General features: G+C 39.3%; 1 protein-coding gene across 2 annotated transcripts; it reads left to right on the top strand.

Moving 5' to 3' along the window:
• Positions 1–2: 2 nt before the first annotated feature.
• On the top strand, positions 3–18,404 carry LOC137981445 (VPS9 domain-containing protein 1-like). 2 transcript variants are annotated; one of them, XM_068828637.1, is made up of 17 exons: positions 3–127; positions 515–550; positions 1,969–2,041; positions 3,345–3,437; positions 3,536–3,770; positions 4,065–4,185; positions 4,307–4,369; positions 6,465–6,517; positions 6,808–6,895; positions 7,601–7,686; positions 9,103–10,409; positions 12,131–12,260; positions 12,900–13,008; positions 13,487–13,592; positions 14,093–14,177; positions 15,361–15,465; positions 17,030–18,404. In XM_068828637.1, exons 5-17 carry the CDS (start codon positions 3,544–3,546, stop codon positions 17,109–17,111), a joined length of 2,562 nt encoding a protein of 853 aa, XP_068684738.1. In that variant the 5' UTR covers positions 3–127; positions 515–550; positions 1,969–2,041; positions 3,345–3,437; positions 3,536–3,543; the 3' UTR covers positions 17,112–18,404. The 2 variants fall into 2 exon arrangements, with proteins under 2 accessions (XP_068684738.1, XP_068684680.1); XM_068828579.1 differs by lacking the exon at positions 515–550 and having other exon boundaries at positions 7–127.
• The last annotated feature ends 1,658 nt before the right edge of the window (positions 18,405–20,062 follow it).

Below are 20,062 nucleotides of genomic sequence, written 5' to 3' on the forward strand. Positions count from 1 at the left end.
GCAGGCTTATCAAATATGGCCGTCAGTGGAGGGTCGTAAAATGACTGAAGGTGTCGGTGCTTGCATGCCAATAGCTCTTCGATCAGTCGGAGACGCTATAAGACTCGACTCAGAGAACAAAACTAAGGTGTGGATTAGCCTAATTTTAACAACTTTGATCTCCAGCAGATATCGAGGACTAGCTTTGGCGAATTTAGACTTTCATCTCGCCTCAGATGATGATTTAACAATTTATATTATTTTTTAAAATTATTAATGTTTCGATAGCAATTTATTTTTAGTCTTTTTGTGTGAAACAATATTTTATTTGGGTTAAGATTCTTTGTGTGTTGTATTTGCATTATAATATAACATTCACATATGATGATGGAAATACCCGGAACAAAACGTTTTATTCCCAAAAATTTGTTGTTTATTTCTGCCAAAACTTGGTTTAAACCTGGCTTAAAAATAGACACTTTTCTGATGCTGATGGGGACAAACCTGATACCAGATTCTTACTCTTGGGTAACAGACTCTTCCTAGAAGATAATCAAAGGAAGGAAAGACGGTAAAACACAACTTTGTTGATTTAATAGATTTCAAACATTGGTACTTTTACGTAAACTTGACCGTGTACAATAGACAAATTTTTGATTATGATCATTCATTTATGGGGATTTCCAATTACCAGGAGAAGACTTGAGATACAAGCTTAAGCTTAATTTTGTCAGTCTACTTTAGTTGTATACATGCTCCAACAACTGTGTCATTGATGGCTTTAATATTCATCATGTGTAAATAAAGATGATTCTTATCAGGCAATTTCACCCATCTGGTCTTTTTCTGGTTTTTGGTATGCTGGTTGGGCTACAGATGCTGTATGTCCCTTAGCTACGAACAAGTGTCAGTCAGCTTCCAGCACTTTCTTAAAAATTCTCACTTTTCAAGCAAGCAAGCATCTCTAGTTCCAACAAGCTCTTTGCCAGTCCAGTCTCCCTGCCCAGTCTCCCAGTGAACATAGGGGATGATCCATGTTCCTACTTTCCATGATGTTCTTAATTCTCTTCCAAGTTTTTAGTATTTGTTGATCTTTTCTTGCCCTTCCTCCATCACACACCAATATGGACAATGTCTAAAATCCAAGCCCTTCCTTTTGAACAGCTTTTTCTAATACTAGTCTGGGTACAGATGTTCAATAACATGGTCTTCCATCTTCAACATGACCTTGCACTTTATGATCATACCACCACTCAGCAAAAGGGGATGCAGTTATTTCACTCAAGTGCGGATATACAGTATTTTGCAACTTTGTCGTGCCTTACTTTGTATTCACTTAGGGAGAGCTTGCTACATTCACTGTCCAGGTGTTATCCTTTGTCTTGCACATTGTACACATAGCTAAGGCTTAATCTTAACTTCCAGGGAATTATACTTTGTTCTGAGCATCTTTTCTTGGGCCACCATGTCCAACTCCCTCCCCTTAGTTTCCTTCTTCAGCTCCCCTCTTTCAAGCCATCTTCATCTTATTTGACCAAAAACTGCATCTGTTTGTCTTGGAAAGTGCCCATGCATAGGTCTCTGTCTGCCTTTCCTTACTTCTTTACAGAGCCTATCAACATTTGCTCATGGGTGCAATGCATTGAGCATTGTCATCAGCCTCCTTCTCCTTCTATTTGTTTCTGGAAGCTGACTCTTAACTACCCTGTGAGCAGAGTCTCTTCGATCTTCCTAGATAAGTCGGGAACAGGAAGAAGATTCTGCCCGCCTCCTTGACATTCTTTGATTTGCCGCTCATCCAAAGAAATGGATGAGTCAGTCCAATTTTGACCTGTCAAACCTATTTTGTTTTATTTTTGCGCATGATCAATCACAACGCGTCATCAATATTTTTGAAATTACAAAAACTAATTTCCTGGTGATTAGGATGAAAATGTTGATGAGGTCGACCATCAGCTCACTATCCATTTGCTTTTTTTTCTTTTTCAGGAAGCATACTGTCAATACCTAAGTTGTGTAATTTACATTTCACAAGTTTTAAAAGATGATGCTTGGGATAAAGGTATCCCTTTGGTAGTGCATATTTACAATATTAATTTGTATAAAATTTATAAATTATTTTTATTTTGCCATGAGGCAAAAATGTTCTCCTCTCTGAGAGGCCCTGACAGGGTGAATTCCGACAACCGACATGGCCCAAAAAGTAGCGACAACACATAAAATGAAATTCCGACAAAAGACATCCTTTCCCAGCAAAATTCCGACAGTGACGTCAAGGCCGAGAATGAGCCAATTAAACCCCGACACGAGTGATTTTAAAATTCAGATAAGCGACACGGGACCCCCCCCCCCTGTAAGGGCCTTTTCTGAGGTACATGTAAGTCCCTGGATTATCCATGGGTTTCCTCTGTGTCAAGCCAAGTTGTATAACAACTGCAGACTGCCTATAATGCCACTGATAGACAGTATTTAAGTCTTAAGATCCGATTTTAAAATGGTTAGATTTCAATAACTGTGATTTAGGGTTAGTCTGCAGACTGTGCTCTGCAGTCTGCAAGTGTCATACACCAGTCAAGCCATGCTGTTGATGAGATTAAATGCTCATAGCTAGCAAATGGCTGGATCTGGCCACCAGCCCTATTTACATGTACATTGATGGAATCAGCATAAGGAAGGAAACAGGGTAGGCATGGTAGGGGGGGGGGGGGGGGTGGGGGAGGGGGGAAGGGAAGACCTAACAAACAGTTTAGGATGCAGTGCAACTCTTATTTTCGAGCATGATTGAGAGCCAGACCTTGGAAATCCTGAGAATTGGCTTTTGTGAAGAGGAAAGCATTTCAAGTGAAGGTGGTCAAACACTGTGTTCACTGTGCATGCTTTGTGTTTAACACAAGGTATCCTGCGAGGAAAATCTTCTTAGATCTTTGAACCCATTGACCCATGGGAGTGTCTGAGACTCTACAGATCTTACTCTGTCTAATTTTACTTGTCAACTGGGGGCATCTTAGGGCATTTGAGGTGTCAATGGGTTAAATAAAATTAACATTACACAGAAATAGACAACATTTTGTTGTTTCGCATGCAATGTCATGAGACATAAATCATTTCCCATTAAAGCATACGAAATCACACGATATATAAGTTTCACATCCCTAGGGACAATATTGAAGACAATGAAATCATAGAATTATTATGCAGTGAACATCCATAAGAATTAAATTTCTAACACTAACGATCAACCAAATGTTTGGCTGGGCAGCCCCCTAAAATTAAAAGGGGCAGCCCAGTAATAATTGTGATTAAAAAAGGTCTTGCAAATGAGGTCACTTCATTGATTTGATTAATGAAACTTTTCTTTACTTCAGATCTTGGTCAGGTCTTCAACAATGACACAGCTAAGTTGTTTCGGCTACTTCAGCAATGCCAGGAGAGAGCTTTTACAATTATCTCCTCTTTGGGTAGGAAAGAAAATGTTGAGGTTTAGAATTTTCATGTTTGATTAATTTTCATTTCTTCACAAATGTTGTTGAATCGTATGTTATTGTTTCATTTTCAGGAGATAACATGTCTTCCTTCCAGGTACCTAATGTGCATTCTGGGCAAGGTGTTCAGCAAACGCATGTTGACAGTAACACTACTAACTTGAGCCAATTCAGTCAGTCTAGCTTAGCACCTCAATCTGCAGGATCTCATAAACTGTCTGAGCAGTCAGTAACAGTCATAACACCATCTACGGATGAACACCTTCAGCTTCCTTCACCTCCTGGCTCACCTAAGCCACATCATAGAAGGTTTGCAATAAATCACTGTCAGCATAGAAGGCATACATAAATTTGTACTCAGCATAAAGCCATTTATAGCGATATTCAAGATAGTGGGATTCCAAGCATAGTACAACCCATTGACTACTTGGGTAGAGTATAACTGACCTGCCCTCTTAGGTGTGTAAAGCTGCATGTCTGTTGGTGCAGGCCACTAGCTGTACCTTGAAGTTACTGTTTGTGAAGATGAGGAAAGTCTACCATTGTCCTCTTGCAGTTATGAAGTTAAAATTTCTAAAATGCATAATAACTTTTTGGCTTTAGAACTGGCAGTTATGACCCATTAGAGAGAGCATATCAGGAAAACAAGCAGTTAATAACAGCATATAGGGCAAGAATGCAGAATGCAAACAAAGGAAGAAGAAACCAGGATGTGATATCAAAGGTACATGAACTTGTACATTTCAAGCAAACTAATAATTCAAGATCAAATAGATATTTTACTGTGATCACAAAATCATAATTTTATTGTAGTACCAGTGAACTCTTAAATTCTTATGTTTCAGAATCTGAGTTTAATGAGGAGAATGTCGGAAAATCTTAAAATTGCCAAGGCTAGGGAAGAAGCCGTATCCTTTAGTAGAGTTTTAATTACCCTTTCAATCCCACAATCAAAACGTTCATTCTCCCAACTAGTACCATAGAGTTCTTTGTTGGGTAGTCATGAGAATTTGGTGTTATATCAAGATCACACCTCTTAAACTGGTAATCTTCATTCTCATTACCTATTTGGCTAACATTAATAATTTTCATTGAAATTGTGAGGAGAATTTACATATTGATCACTCCTGGGAGTCGAAGGGTTAAGGGATTTTTAGTGCAAATTGATATTTTGATGCCTGTATAATTTGGAAATTCCAATTATACACTTCAAATCCTTATCCCTCCTGGGCTTGGTTGTTCAAAAGCCTATTAACGCTAATCCCAGATTAAAAATTACCCAAGGAGCTTATTTCTCTACTCCTAAATGTTGCTCAACGCCAATATTTGGCAAAACTTTACATTGGAAGAAGTCAATCTTGAAAAACAAAAATATAATCAAAAGAAACTTTCACCAAAAATTTGAAAACATGAAATAAGTGAAAATTATGAATTTTACTCGGTCCAATGCCAGATGATTTTACTCATCAATTGGGTGGCTTTAGGTGTGAATGAGTTATCATAACAACATCTAGTCCCACTCAAGAAGTATGTCCCTTTTAAACCTTCCCAACTTGAGAGTAAGACTGTCACTCTTTCTAACACCAGACGATAATTTTTCTCGTCATTTGGGGACGCTGTAGGTGTGAATGGCCTTTAACCCTTTCACTCCCAAGAGTGCCACTTATAGAGTTTACTCTGTCTAACGTCAGACGATTTTACTCGTCAATGGGGAACCCCACGGGGGTTAAAGGTTAACAACAGCTAGATTCACTAAAAAACTATGTCCCCATTAACCCTTTCACTCCCAAGAGTGCCGCTTATAGATTTTACTCTGTCTAACGCCAGACGATTTTACTCGTCAATGGGGAGCCCCACGGGGGTTAAAGGGTTAACAACAGCTAGATTCACTCAAAAACTGTCCCCATTAACCCTTTCACTCCCAAGAGTGCCACTTATAGATTTTACTCTGTCTAACACCAGACGATTTTACTCGTCAATGGGGAACCCCACAGGAGTGAAAGGGTTAACAACAGCTAGATTCACTCAAAAACTGTCCCCATTAACCCTTTCACTCCCAAGAGTGCCACTTATAAATTTTACTCTGTCTAATGCCAGACGATTTTACTCGTCAATGGGGAACCCCACGGGGGTGAAAGGGTTACCAACAGCTAGATTCACTCAAAACTATGTCCCCATTAACCCTTTCACTCCCAAGAGTGCCGCTTAAAGATTTTACTCTGTCTAACACCAGACGATTTTACTCGTCAATGGGGAACCCCACAGGGGTGAAATGGTTAACAACATTCAGGTCACCTATCTACCAGTAGGTTCAATCTGCTGGCTCAATAATGTCATTTGATTAAAGTCTAAATGCAACTATTGATGGTGAATAATGTAATGCGACCACGAGAAAGATGATAAGCTAGTTGCTTATAGCTACAGCATCTTACAAGTCTTACAAAGATCTGCCCAAAACTCTGATTTTCCAGGTTTCCTTTTACCTGTTGTGAATGGGAGCCATTAAACTAGGTTCAGGTGATGATGTTTTTCCTTTAACCAAATTATGAAGTGTCCCCAGTTGGTAGAAGTGTGATTTCTTGGGCTTGGAAAGATTGATTAAATAATACAGTTCATGGATTAAAGCCCCAGCTACACGTTCAAACATTGTTATAAAACATTTGTTGGATCAACAATGTTACAATGTGTAGCATGTATGTTTGATGACGTTTGTTCAGCATTTTTTGTTGGAAGAATGTTTTGATTTCAATCAAGCATTTTCTCCAACATACAAGAAAATAATGTTGAATCGTGTAGCTGCCCTTTCAACAATGTTGGATTGCAAACTTAAGACTAAAGGGAAGTGTTCCAACAAGGTTATATGCGTATCCAACATTGTCAGAAGCATTCTTTTTACAATATTGGGAAGTGTTCTTCTAACAATGTTACAACATGTAGCCAGGGCTTAATGAATGATTGTCACCTGTCTCCAAACTTTTCATTTAACTTGAAGAATAATGGTAGATAAAGAAGAAACTTCTTGAACGACAACAAAGACTGCAAGAAGAAACAAACAGGTATCAAAAAATTAAATATTATAATAATTATTTTCAACAAAGAAAAGCCAACAGTTTGTTTAGGGAAGGCTGAATTGAATTACTCCTTCCTCTTGCATTTTTTAACACTGTTATGTCAGTCAGCAGAGAATTTGTAGTTTGTTGAAAAAGTGATGAATAAGTGGCAGTGCCAACTTCTTGGATGACTCGACCGACAGAGGGTTGGGGAAAGCTAAAACTTTGTTGTTCTGAGGGAGATTTCAACCCTATTCTCCACCAGGGACTGACTTTCAACTGCATCTTGTCTTTAGACGGTTTGGACCTGCAGTGTTATCTTCAAAGGAAGAGATAGAACAGCGTGTTTTGTACACAAAGATTTTGGAGTTTGAACAGGAAACGGTAAGTTGAAAGCAGACCAGCAGGATGAATGTGATAGGGAATGAAAAAAGGGCAGCAACAACTTTATTACCCCTTCCTGACAGACCAAGCTTCAATGAAAATTCTATTTTGTGTATCTAAGCTGGGCATGGCGAAATAGAAAACATTTTCCATGTGAACACTGGAGACCATAGGACGACATCAACCAGCAAACTGACCAGCCAAATTATTAAGTCTACAGTGTCATCACATGCAAACTATCCACAAAAAATACAAGGTAAGTGAAAAGTGGGCTTTGCAAGGTCCAACAATATGTCTCGGAGCAATCTTACAAAGTAGTTAAAAAATGTTAAAGCTAATTATTAGCAACAGATAAGCTAGATTTGTAAAACCAGTTACAAACTTCTTAAGGTGAAATGCTGCAAGTGCATTTTGCAAACAAATGTATACCCACCCAAAGCAGCCTGGTGAAAGGCACATCTACCAAGAAACAAAAGTGTGAAAAAGAACTTCAAGATAACTGTGGGCAAAGCAATCAAAATGGCTGATTGGCATTACGTGAATGTGACAAGACAATGGTTGTACATGTCACGATTTACATAAACGTTTTGTTCTGTTTTCCTTGTTACAAACTCTCATCTTTGTCTTGAATTTGCAAGTGTGATACATTACTGCTACTCACATTGGAAATAACACTTGATTACTGCTTGTTGTTGTTGTTTGAAGGTGTGGCCAAAGAATTTACGTGGACGGTTGACACTTATGCCAACAGATGCAAAATTGATCAAAGAAATCATAAGCAAGATTTTTAGGTGAGGTTAGGTTATGAAGATAATGATTGCTGCCTTACTGGGTGGGGAGCTTTGCTGCATTGGCAGGGTTATGCTTCACTTTTTCAGAGACCCTTGAAGAACTGCATGATAAGTACAATATGAGTGGGAGATTGGTTTGGATATTTACATTGACTAGTACTACTGCCAGTACCAGTACCAGTACTGCTACTGCTACTAGGACTAGACTTTGGTCAGACATCAAGAGCCCTAAGATCCAGTAGAGAGCAAAAGAGAGGGATTTTCACGGGAGATAGGAATTCTTTATTACCCCAACATTGCATGCAAAACATTCATGAGTTTGACCTTGACGAGATCAAGATCATTGACCGCTGTTCCCAATGGTTTTATTCTTATTTGCCTGAGAAGCTTCATTTTTCTCTCAGCCGCGGACATTATCAGCTGACATACCAGGCGCCCGAAGGGGTTTATGTACTAAATATACACACGCTACTGCAGTGTTCGACACTAACGCTTGCCCGATTGCCCGGGGCAAGCGAAATATATCCGTGGGCAAGAAAAACAACTCTAAGGCTTGCCCGATTGGGCAATCAGAATTTTTGTTCGACTAATATTTTGTGGAACAATTTGATTTGCCACGAAGAAAATGACTAGTAATGTAACGTAGTCACCGCAAACACTATTAAAAAATAACAACTCTTTGCAGCATTAATTTCTCTGTTTAAATATATTGTTACAAATCACAAAATAGATTGAAAGAAGGAACACGTTCGTAAGCGCCATATTTCTCCGCGCGAAAAGAATGTTTGTAACAGTGGAACCCAGTTTTCGCGTGGCCAAATACGCTACGACACTGCTTTGATATCGAACAAGCGCACTACAAAATTCTACCTTTTGTCGCGCAATTTCAACCAGCTTTGAAAGGCTTTAAGAACATTTTATTGGACAAGTGGCATTTAATTCAAAACCAACCTAATCTCAGAGAGAAATTCAAGGAATCTCCCTTGATCTCTTATAGAACAGGAAAATCGCTTTAAGATATCTACGCTTGTCAAAGCAAAACTGTGAAGGCTACTAAAACACCATGGAGACAGAGCAGGAGTCACGTTGCTCTGCCTAACCCATTTTACACACATTTTACAGAAAAGTGACATTTTTACAAGCCTCTTTTGGGTTTTAATGGGCAACTGGTTTTTAGAAGGTGGGCAATCGAAAAAAACCATGGGCAACCAAAAACACAAAACTGGTTGCCCAAAGGGCAAATTAGTAAGAAAGTAAATGTCGAACACTGAAGCCTACTGAGGACAACAGTCATTTAAAATTCCTTGTGTTTTGAGGAAGTTATATGATGACTTTGTCTTGCCATTGGTTGATCTCATTGCTTGCACCTGTTTTGATTGGTTATAATAATAGAACTTTTCACTTCCCATGATACAGTTCTTCTGACCATCCGCTGACCCAGTTCCTTCTCCAGTACCAGTATCACGTGTACCGGAAACTTGCACCTCTGGTAAAGGATGTTGGATCGCCTGATGCAACACGAAAAAGCCAAGCTTCGGGCATAGACAATGATACTGTTCCAACTGAAACTAATCTCGACAATGAACAGTCTACCGAAGAAATAAACAGTTTACGTGATAATGAGGAAGATATAGGAAATGACTTGGAAACCAGAATAGAGGATACAAAAAAATCTGCTCCAGTCGAATCTTTTCAGGAAGGATTGGTTAACGAAACAAGTGAGTTTGCTGAGGGGAAGAATGATGGCGTGGGAGACAACAGGAATGGAGATCTTTGTAAAGCATTTGCCAGGGATGAAGAGAATGTGGCCTCAACTCATCCTGATGAAAATCGTGATTCTAGCATGGATTTAGAGAAACTCAAGAATCTTCTTGCAGAAAATGCTCCAGATAGTTCACCCACAGAGGATATGATGCCAGAAGGTAAATCACAGACTGAACTCAAATCCAGTTGTTTTGATGGAATGGACGAATCTGAAAAATTAGAGATTTATTTCCAAGAACTTGAGGATGACATGTTTGGTTGGGAAAGCAATGGAGAGGAATCCTGTGAGACAGAAAATGAAAATGTTTATGTAGCTGGGAGTAATGTAGTGGTTAATGAGGAATCTTTTGAGGGAGATATGGAGGATAATGGTTTACAGATGGGAGAGGTCAGATCAGAAAATCATTCCATGGATGTTGTACCTGAAGGGGCTTCTTCCATACAGTCGGATTCATCTGTAGGAAGAGGCAAAAACTGGTTCAAATGGAGTGACGGAGAGGATAAAGAATCATCGAATGAAGAGGTAAAACCTTTCATGGAGAAAGACAATGAAATGGCTGATGTTGCAGATCAAGACAAGGGAGTTACAGACGGTAATAATGCGATAGAAGAAAGTCCTGCAATTGTAAACTTTGAACAGGAATCCACTGGTGACGGGACTAACCAGGAAAGAGAAAGTGAGCACGATAAAGAAGATAAAGGATTAAAAACGCGTGAAACTGAAGCAAAACCCAATGTTTACAGCAAGGAGGAGATCTCACCTGCAATTTCAGAAGAACCACACAAGGAGAGAGGAGGACAAAATGATGTTAAGGAGCAAGGGGAGTCCCATATGTCCAAGTTACCTGTACATAAAGAAAGCAGTGTTGATAACAAACAAGAACACGGAGCAGTCTCAACGAGTGATGAAGTCAGGAATCAGTTAAAAGATGTTCTCTTGGATGTTCGATTTTTTCTTGGTATGTTCACAAATTTATGAATTACTTCTTTTTGTATGTCGCAGGTCGCTTTTGTTGTGAAAATTCTGCTTGTAACGATGTATGCATGTTTATCAAAATAACTGGTACGTTTCGTTATCCTTCCATTTCTGTTGCTTTCATAAGACATTTCAGTCACAGTTTCATTCGTCACCTGAACGACAGTTTGATAATTCGTCACCGCGTTAAGTCTAGTTTAAACATTGAAGGCAAAGTGAACATCATTGAAAAATCCCGGAGATAGAATGGAAGGGATCATTTCATGATAGGAGAGTTATTATAGAGCGGTTTTCAATTGAGTGTAGTAAAACAAATGCCAAAGTAATTACTTCGACCAATCACAGCAGACCTGTGCGAACAGCGCAATGAACCAATCCAAATTCGTAGCAATTCCATGTAACCTGCTTAAAGCGCGGGAAAAATCGCGCGATTGGTTTGGGTTTTCCTTTTCATTGGTTGATAAACTGGCGTGAGATTTTTAAACCAATCACTAAGCGTTGCAATTGCAATTATGTAATTACGTTCGACAGTCATTAATTGAAAACTGCTCTAAACTGGCCCGAGAGTTTTAAACCAATCACTAAGCGTAGCAAGTACAATCGCGTAATAGGCAACCTTCACGACGGCGTCATTTGACTACAACTACCAGAATTCTGTTTGTTCCTCTTTTCTTATTTAAATCTTGTATTGCCAGTGGGGTAAAAATAGCAATAGCTCTAATTAGCATGAGACAAGCAAAACCTGAAGGATTCTGGGTACTTGTAGTCAAATGGAGTCATCATGCAAGTGTACTATTACTTCCGACAGTCCGGTGGATACTGCTCTAATAGCTCGGGCCGCTACCCAGCTCTCGGGGCGGCCCTCGGGATTGATTCAGAAAACAATGGAAACAAATAACGATACAAAAGAAACAATGGACCGTGACGTAAAACACAATAAAGAAAACGTCACTGCTTACGAGCCAGAAGGCCCATCAGGCCGGCGCTTATCTCCGGTTTTCGTAGCATGAAGCGACTAGGAGTAATTCTACTCCCCCCTGGATGGGATGCTAGTCCATCGCAGGGTTACCCCCAGCATTTCGCCGGTACCCATTTATACACCTGGGTGGAGAGAGGCACCGTGAGAGTAAAGTGTCTTGCCCAAGAACACAACACAATGTCCCCGGCCAGGACCCGAACCCGGACCACTCGATCCAGAGTCGAGCACTCTAACCATGAGACCACCGCGCCTCCCTTAAAACACAATAGAGGTTGTAAAAAGCTGCGTCCCATCTGAATAGCTCAGTTGATTTTAAGACCGCATATACATTTTTATTTTGTTTTATTTGTTCTGGTCCTTACTCAATAATCCTGTTTGGGCCAGTTTAGACATGAGGGTTTCGGTGTTATAATCACTAGTTGATGGTGGCACAAGGTAAGGATAACAGGATATGATGAAAATTTGCATGCATACATCTATTTTGTTACATTATAGTGTTATAGTTTTTTTTTTCCTGTTTGAGTTGTGACGGATGATATGTCCGAATCGTGCGGAGTTGATTGTGATATGTGAAGTTATTCCACTCTTCGACTTCATGTTGCTGCTTGTTTTCCGTCCTGAAAGAAAATAACACCAAGTAAACACATCAGCGTTGTCATTATTAAAAATGTGTATTAGTTTCATATTTGCAAGCATCGCATAGCAACTTGTACTTTTTTTTTCAGAGAAACTTCAGAATTTACTTATCCTTGCTTACGAGCCCCTGGACACGGCAGCTGGGCGAGACCTTTGTTATTCCTGTGTGGAGTTTCCATTCTTCAAGCCCTTGTGGCCCAAGCTGCTCGCTGTACTCAGGTTGGGTGCTATCTGACAAACAATGCGGCGTAATGGTAGCGTAGCCTATCTCAGCAGTGCAGAGTAGAGCAAATTATATCGATGTAAATCTGATCCAGGTGTTGGATCCAGATCCCATCCATGTCTGGATTGGATGGTGTCTGGATCGACAATGGATCTGGGCCCAATTCGGAACGAGTCCACTTTTGATCCACACCACATTCAGATCCAATCCAGATGAAATGTTAACATAAAATCCCGAACCAATAATAAAAAAAGCATGGTCAAATGAATCACAACTCTATCAAGATAATCGTGTCAAATTATTATCAGAACAATTCTACCCTTTTCATCTTTTGATCGTGTTTCAAACGCACGCTGAAGATGGTTCCCATAATCATAGTCGTTGTCAGCTTGAGAGCGGGGTCTTAGTGGGAAAATCTCAAACTGTGACCTTGTCGGTACTTCAGGTTTTTTTTTGTTTTTTTCAGAGTGCATTCTTTTACAGAACTAGGATTTTGTTGGGAGATAAAATCTTACTCTTTTCCTCTTTCATGAGCGAAATTTAAGTTTAAAAGAACTGGAACACATTTTCTTCGGCAAACGTGATACTCAAATCAATTTTGAACTGAACTGCTTTGCTGTATTTATTTTCCACAGACAAGTGAATTACGAGAAGGAGATTTACTTAGCCGATGTAATGTCAACTAACATCGATAAAGGACCTGGTGAAATGGGTGTACCGCAAAGGCTTTGTATGGAGGATCAGGTACGAGTTGTCTTGCGATACAAGTGATTATTTTATCAGAGTACTGATAGTATTAAAAGTTACGACTAAATTTCTGTTTTGAGCGCGCGCATTAGGTCTCGAGGTCGACATTTTGCTTTAAGTGCGTATGCTCAGAAAGAAACGACTCCAAGTCACACCGATACTCCAGTCTAAATTTCGTGATATTGACAGCCCGCCTGTTGTCGTAAGTTGTTTTACAGCCGATCCTTTGATATCAATTTTTGATTGTGTGGGATTTTCCCTAGCAAAGAGGGACAACATTAACAGCAATTGATTGTTTTTCTTAGATCTATGTTACAAGGGAACACTTTACGCATTGCAATTGGTTTGCTTTAAAACCATTCAAGAAAATAATTGCCGTTTTTATACACTCTTGATTGTGACAGTGTATTGTCATTTCTAATTTGTATAGACAACAGTTTTATGGAGCTCGAGATTTTTTTTGCGTTCCTTTTAGAAACTGCTCGACTCCACAGGCAACAAATATCCGTATCAAATGGCTGTGGAAGAACTTCACAAAGTGGTGACGTTATTTTGTCCGTTGGAAAAGTTGGAGTGTTTAGGTAATAATTTCCTCTCAGATAATACGAGCACTTTGATTGGCTCAGAGTACCAAGGATACCCCCGGGGGATACCCTTCATGTGTTCTGTAGTGTGACTCGCGTTCGCCCAGCATCAGAAAGCTTGAATAAAAGAGAAAGACTGTAACTGAGCAGTAAATGCAACAAAAAAACAACAGCAAACACATAATTGAACCAACAGCGACAGCACCTACAATAAAGCATACGTGGCCATAGTCGTCAAAGCTGTGCTAAAACACATGCTTGCATGCTCCAGGTGGTGAAGGCGAATGCCTTCTGTTGGCGCAAAGAGAAGGAAAGCACGATATCCCCAGAAACTAGATTGCATTACCAGGCAAAGTTTGGGAAATTTCTTTAACTCTCTATGAAACAACCATTGGGCTAAAACAGTCTAATCCGAAAGAATTACAAAGTCGTTTTTCGGTAAGACAATATAACAAACGCATTCCAGGTCTTGATGTTTTATTTTTTGCCATTTACAGTTCGTACATCGCGTTGTATTTGTCAGTGTGTGGAGGATTATTGGGAGAATAAAGGAAAGCCTCGTCACAGTCCAGAAACTGCGATGTACGTTTGTTTTTTTGGTTTTTTGTTTGTTGAAACCTTTTTCATCGAAGATGGCTGGGGTAAGAGTGCGATGGAGGCTCAATTTGCCCCGTATCAGCCTGAATAATAATAACAACTTTATTCAAGTGTCAATGGATTTAGCACAAGAGCACTAATTGGGGACACTAATGGAATTAACTCAAATCAAATCAAATCAAATATTGGTTTTTGTGGAGAGGGGAAAACTGGAGTACCCATGCATGCTCGTTCCAGTTCTACACGTGTTTTTGCTTCATTGGCAGCTTGAGTTTTTTCGCATTTTTAAAAGTACTTATTCGTGTATAGTTTTCCCTGCAAGATTTCATTTTTTGTCCGGTCGCCAGGGCGCTAGATTTTGAGGTTTCCACGGGTTTCAATCTCGCTCTGACCGGTGGCTTATGGTCGTCGCGATACTCTAGCTTACTTTGTAAAATGGCGAACTCGTTTCTTGCAGCTAGGTGGGATTCTTTAAGGGAAAGGGTTTACTACAGCAGAAAGATATCTTAAACCCTCAGGGAATGATGTTCACAGTCAAATATATTTGATATTTTTTAGAGAAAACGGCTACATCAGAAATGAATTAAACATAGTCGCTTTGTTTGTTAATTTATCTTGCGCCACCAACTTGAATAATTGTGACGTAAAAAAGCTCTTTGTTTTGCAAAAATTTGGCAACCCAAAACGCTTCACATGGCGTCGCCCGCGTATTTTCAAAGTGAAAGTAGGCGGTTATAGAATTTACAAACCAAGTTATTGTTTAGCAGGGGTGGGTTTTCCTTTTAACCTGGAAATTGCTTCGTTGAGATTTATCATCTGAGGTTCCTTTCAGCTGGCTTGATTGTAAACAATTCACGTACTCTTGTGCCTTACAGTATGGACTCATTTTATTGTTTCATTTATTACATTCGGGGTCAAGAAAGGAATTTGTTTGGCATGCTTTCCTTTAAGCGTGTTGTTTAACCCTTTCACCGCCAAAAATGCAAATTGAGACTGATAGATTTCAGTTACTCTGTCTAACGCCAGACGATTTTACTCGTCAATGGGGAAGCCCTGGGCATTGAAAGGGTTAAATGCAAGCCATTGTTTCATTTGTCTATCCGGGCCATTATGATATCGTCTAAATTGTTGATTTCTCTCATCTACTTTTCTATGTTTTTTTCCACAGTGGTTGCGACGATTTGTTGCCCATTCTGAGTTTTGTGATAATTCGAAGTGGAATGGCTCAGTTGGTTTCTGAATGCGATGCCATGGAGGAATTTATACCCGCGGGGTAAGTGTCTAATTGGGGAGAGTAGTTTACACTCGAAGGGTACATGTTTGAGCAGGGAGAGGGGAGATTTTACACCCAACGGGTAAGTATGGGAGAATTAAACACGAGGATTAAGTATTTGATCGGGAGAGTAGTTATATCCCACCCAGGGTGAAGTGTGAAATGGAGGAGAATTTTTTCAACTCCATTGTTAAGTGTTTGACAGAGTTGGGGATTTTACACCCGAAAGTAAATTATTTGACGAGGGTGGGAAAACGTGTCCTGGGCAGTTTTTGGATGCCAAGATTTCCTTGTAACTAGGGTCCCATCTCCCGCAGTTCTTCTCTTTTTGTCACGCAACGCTCACTTCTAAATCGACTTCGAGTAACAGTTGCGTAAGTTGTGTCCTCTTTGTTATCCATTGTGAATTTATCATGACGTTAGTTTATAGGCCTTAATCACACCGCGGCCATGTTGAATTCCGAGGGAGTGAAAACTTTTGTTTTTGCGCACCGAAGCTCGTTCCCAAAACATTTCAACTCGAGTCTCGGGGTACGAAATCTATTGTCTATGGCCAATATGGCCGCCGCGCGAATGAGGCCCATTGTATGTTTTTGTCAAATTTACAGAATTCAGACATCATTATAACTTAGAGAAGTAGTGATAACTGTGACGTATTGTTAAGTTCTGTTGGAATGTAATATGGTGCGAAGCTTAGGGCGCGTTCGATTGACCGTATTCCGGAATAGGAATACATGGAATAGAAGTTAGAAATACTTCGTTTTTACGGAGATTCACATTAAATTTATCAAACACTTGCTAAAATGCTATTTTAAACATATCGTTATTATCCTTGTTGCTTCAAAAGCGCCAGATATACCGTTTTAACTCATCACTCCACGTATTCTTATTCCGGAATAGGGTCAATCGAACGCACCCTTGGTGAGAAGTGTTAATGAACCCTCCATTTGGTGTGCAAATTTCTACTGTGTATAAATTATCGTGTTGTTGATTTTGGGGAGAGTTGAGTTAAGTTTGTTCGTTGCTTCGTTCGTGTGCGTATCGCTTGTATTAGGATTAGGTTTTGTTTGTAATAAAATATTTCGCTCCGATGCAACAATAACAAGGAAGCCTGGACGGAGGCCTTGAGCTTGTAAACTCCAGTCGTCCTCTGAATTGTTCAATAAGAAATGAGAAAACGTTTGCTCATAGTTTTCTCAAAACATGGTCCAACGAAGTTGTCAACGAGCACGTGCAGTTTTAAGCTGATTGGAACATTAATTTTTTTTGGTACCTATCCCGAATCAGTGGTATTGGATTGAGCGACTATCTGAGATCATTGGTCATAATTTGCTCAAAACCAAGTCAAATGATGTTTTCAACAAAATTTGCGATTTCAGGCAGATTCAAACGTTTTGAACAAATTTTACAGCTCAGTGGTATTTTATGGAATGGGTCACAGTTCGAGATTTTCGCGCTTTGCCCATGATGTTCTCAAAACGCACAATAACGAAGCCAATATTCTGTTTACTTTTACCGTCCTCTTATGATTTCTAACTGGATTTGCGATTTGTTGTTTTTCAAGGTATCTCATGGGTGAAGAAGGGTACTGTCTCACGACTCTCATGACGGCCCTGGCATATCTTGCGACCCTGAAATCCACATGAACATCTAGTGAAGGCAAACACTTCGCCTGTAATTCGAACCAAAAATATGCTCACGAAGGATCTGGACAATGTGTCTCTCGAGGTTTTTTTAAAAAGAATAATTGAAAGAAGAACGAAACGTTAGAAATGAGCACAGATAGTTTTTTGTCAAATTTGTCGTACAACAGTGATGTTGTGCAAGTGTTTGTTTTTTTTTTTTTTTTTGCTAATCACCTCCCCAATGCATCTCACGCAACAGTGATAAATAATTCAACTTGATACAAAAAAACCAAGAAGTACTTTTTTGGCAAGAGGAGATTAACGAAAATACCAAGTTTCGAATGTCCAGGCCTTTAATTACGGTGTAACACCATTTCCTAGCTCATTTTGGGCGCTAAGGGAGTAATTTGGTGGAAGGGGAAGCCTGTTTGAAAAGTGGTGAGAGTAACAAGGTTAGTTCGTTGAGTAGGAGGTCACCATCAGAAACCAGCGGAAACAAAATATCTATCTAACAAAAGATGGATATTGTTATCCTATTTTTCAATTTACATTCAGGCATTAATGGAAAACCCACGTAAATAGGCATAAATAGGCTTTCAAACTAATTTACATTTGAATATTTGTAAATATCCAATTAGTTGAATTTTAATTGTACCCTGTAAAGTAATATTTAAGAGAGTATTAATAGACATTCTCTTTGTACCACAAAAGCGTAAGCTTTTTGTTGTTGGAAGATGGAAAAGTATAGATTTTAAAAGAAGGAATTCCTCTCAGTAAATGATTTAAAGAAAAACTGAAAGGTGTCGTTTCTGTGTCGCTGTAATAAAAGAAACTCCTTCCCTATGACAAGTTAGGGTTAAAAGAGTCTGATATCATGCAGTGGCAGAATGTCTTTCATCGGTCGCTGATCCCTTCAACTGCATTTCACATTATTTATTTATTTCTTGAAAAGAGTTTTTGTAACACAGAGGAAATCCCATCCTTATCAGAAACAAAACAAAGGCCAAAAAAAAAAAAAAAAAAACAGGAATGATATTAATGGTGGTCATTAGTGATGAAGACACCTAAACGAAGACCTCAGGCTAACCTTGGACAATTTGAACCGCGTAATTGATGGCGACGAATATCACACACAACGTATTTCCAGAAAATTCTTACCAAACGTTTAGTTCGTTGCCTTATTGAAATTTATCTATATGACGTATAGGTAAACACGTGGGGTAGATAACATGTCTCGCAAAAAAGTGCCGAGCAGTATGTTCATTAAATTCGACGGTCACCCTTATGTTAGGTTCTTTTGTCCGCATCCTGATTTTTTCTCTCGGTTTCAACATTACGCTGTTCTTCCCGTAAAATATATAGAAGCAAGTCCTTTGAATCTTGTGAATATTGCAGTGGGTAGCAAAACGCTACAAAACTACCAAAAAGTGATGGTCGTATTCATCACATTTCTTCTTATTTTTGTAGCTGTACACATTGTAGGTCGTGATATCGCGGACCACAATTCCTTTTCAAGTTCAGCATATTTTGTACTTCGAGAAAATAAGCGCCTAGTGGGTTACAATTTCGCGACTTCCGCATCTACTAGTGAACTGTCGTGTACCTTAATATGTCTGAGGGATTCGCGTTGTTCTTCAGCAACCTTTAGGAAGTCTAACAACGGGTGTGAACTTAATGAACATCTAATTTTGCCTGACAATGGAAACGCCGAGCTAGAAGATCAACCGGACTTTAATTTCTTACTGGTTTTGAAGGTAGGGTATATGGTATACATTCTTATCTATATTATACTTAGGCGGATTACAGATTACATATCACTGTTATTAAAGTGTGAAATGAAAGTTGCCGCGTTAATTATCACAGAAAATGGTGTAAATATTATTATTTCGAGGGCTGTCTGATGACAAGCTGCCGAAATGGAGGTCGTTGTCTGTATGACAAGGAAATAAAAGCATTTTATTGCTCTTGTTTGCTTCCGTGGAAGGGAGACACTTGCGAAGGTAAGTTTGATAAATTTGAAATGGCCCTAACACAACAAGAAAACCCTTCTTGCCGTTTTTTATTAATGCAGTCAATTCCAGGTCTTTTTTAGTTCGTGAAGGCCTGGGCAAACGGCTTTCTTTCAACATCTGTTCGATTTTGTTTAACCGTTGATGTTAAAACCGTTTAACCATATAAGGTCAAACTAAGGTATATGAGCTGATAACCGAGATTGAGTAAACCAATCAAAGCACGAGAAATGCATTAACCGAGGTTGAAAATTTAATAATAGTCCTTATCCGAGAAGACTTAAGATCTAAGATAAGATGAGGAGAGAAATTATAGTTGCTTCCAAGAGCAAATGTCGAGTTCAAACATTGTTTACATTAACCTATAAACTCCTAGGAGTGAGCTAGACTAAATAGCTTTTACTTGTCAATGGGAGTGCTTCAGGAGTCAATGGCCGGAGTTAATTTAAAGCCCCTTTTTCCACTGTTACAGGACCCACAGACAAACTCGGCGAAAGTGACTAGTGTTAAGTCGAAGCAAACGTCGAGTTGTGTCCATACCAAAAAACAAACAAAAAAGGAATTAAAAAATGACGTTTCGACCGTTGTGGTCATTTTCAAGAAATTCCGCATATTTACATTTTATTTAAAAGGAGAGGGAAAAATATTATGGATTTTCTCATTCGCTAGCTTCCCTCTCTCACATTTTGCAGATTTCGAGTGCAATTTTGAAGTAATAAGCACGAGTAATTTTTAATATACATTTCACTAATTTCACTTATCTGCACTCTGTTCGGGATTATTTAACGTGCTCTCAACCAGTCAAAGCGCTGAAATTTTGGCATGTGTATAAAGCCTGGTTCTCATATGCCGCCGATGTATCTGCGACGTAGCCGCCGGTACCACCTGGGATACTTCTCAGACGAATGGGAACATGCCTGCGAAGTTGAACGCAAGTCAACTTCGCAGGCATGCTGGCGGTAA

This window comes from Montipora foliosa, chromosome 1 (assembly GCF_036669935.1).
Source record: "Montipora foliosa isolate CH-2021 chromosome 1, ASM3666993v2, whole genome shotgun sequence".
NCBI classification, from domain to species: Eukaryota; Metazoa; Cnidaria; class Anthozoa; order Scleractinia; family Acroporidae; genus Montipora; species Montipora foliosa.

Excerpts from the sequence above, each read along its gene's own strand:
- LOC137981445 (XM_068828579.1), top strand. The coding sequence starts at position 41 with ATGACTGAAGGTGTCGGTGCTTGCATGCCAATAGCTCTTCGATCAGTC. Across the intron at positions 4,370-6,464 it reads CCAAGGCTAGGGAAGAAGCC|ATAAAGAAGAAACTTCTTGA; the intron begins GTATCCTTTAGT and ends GAATAATGGTAG. Across the intron at positions 12,261-12,899 it reads AAGCTGCTCGCTGTACTCAG|ACAAGTGAATTACGAGAAGG; the intron begins GTTGGGTGCTAT and ends TATTTTCCACAG.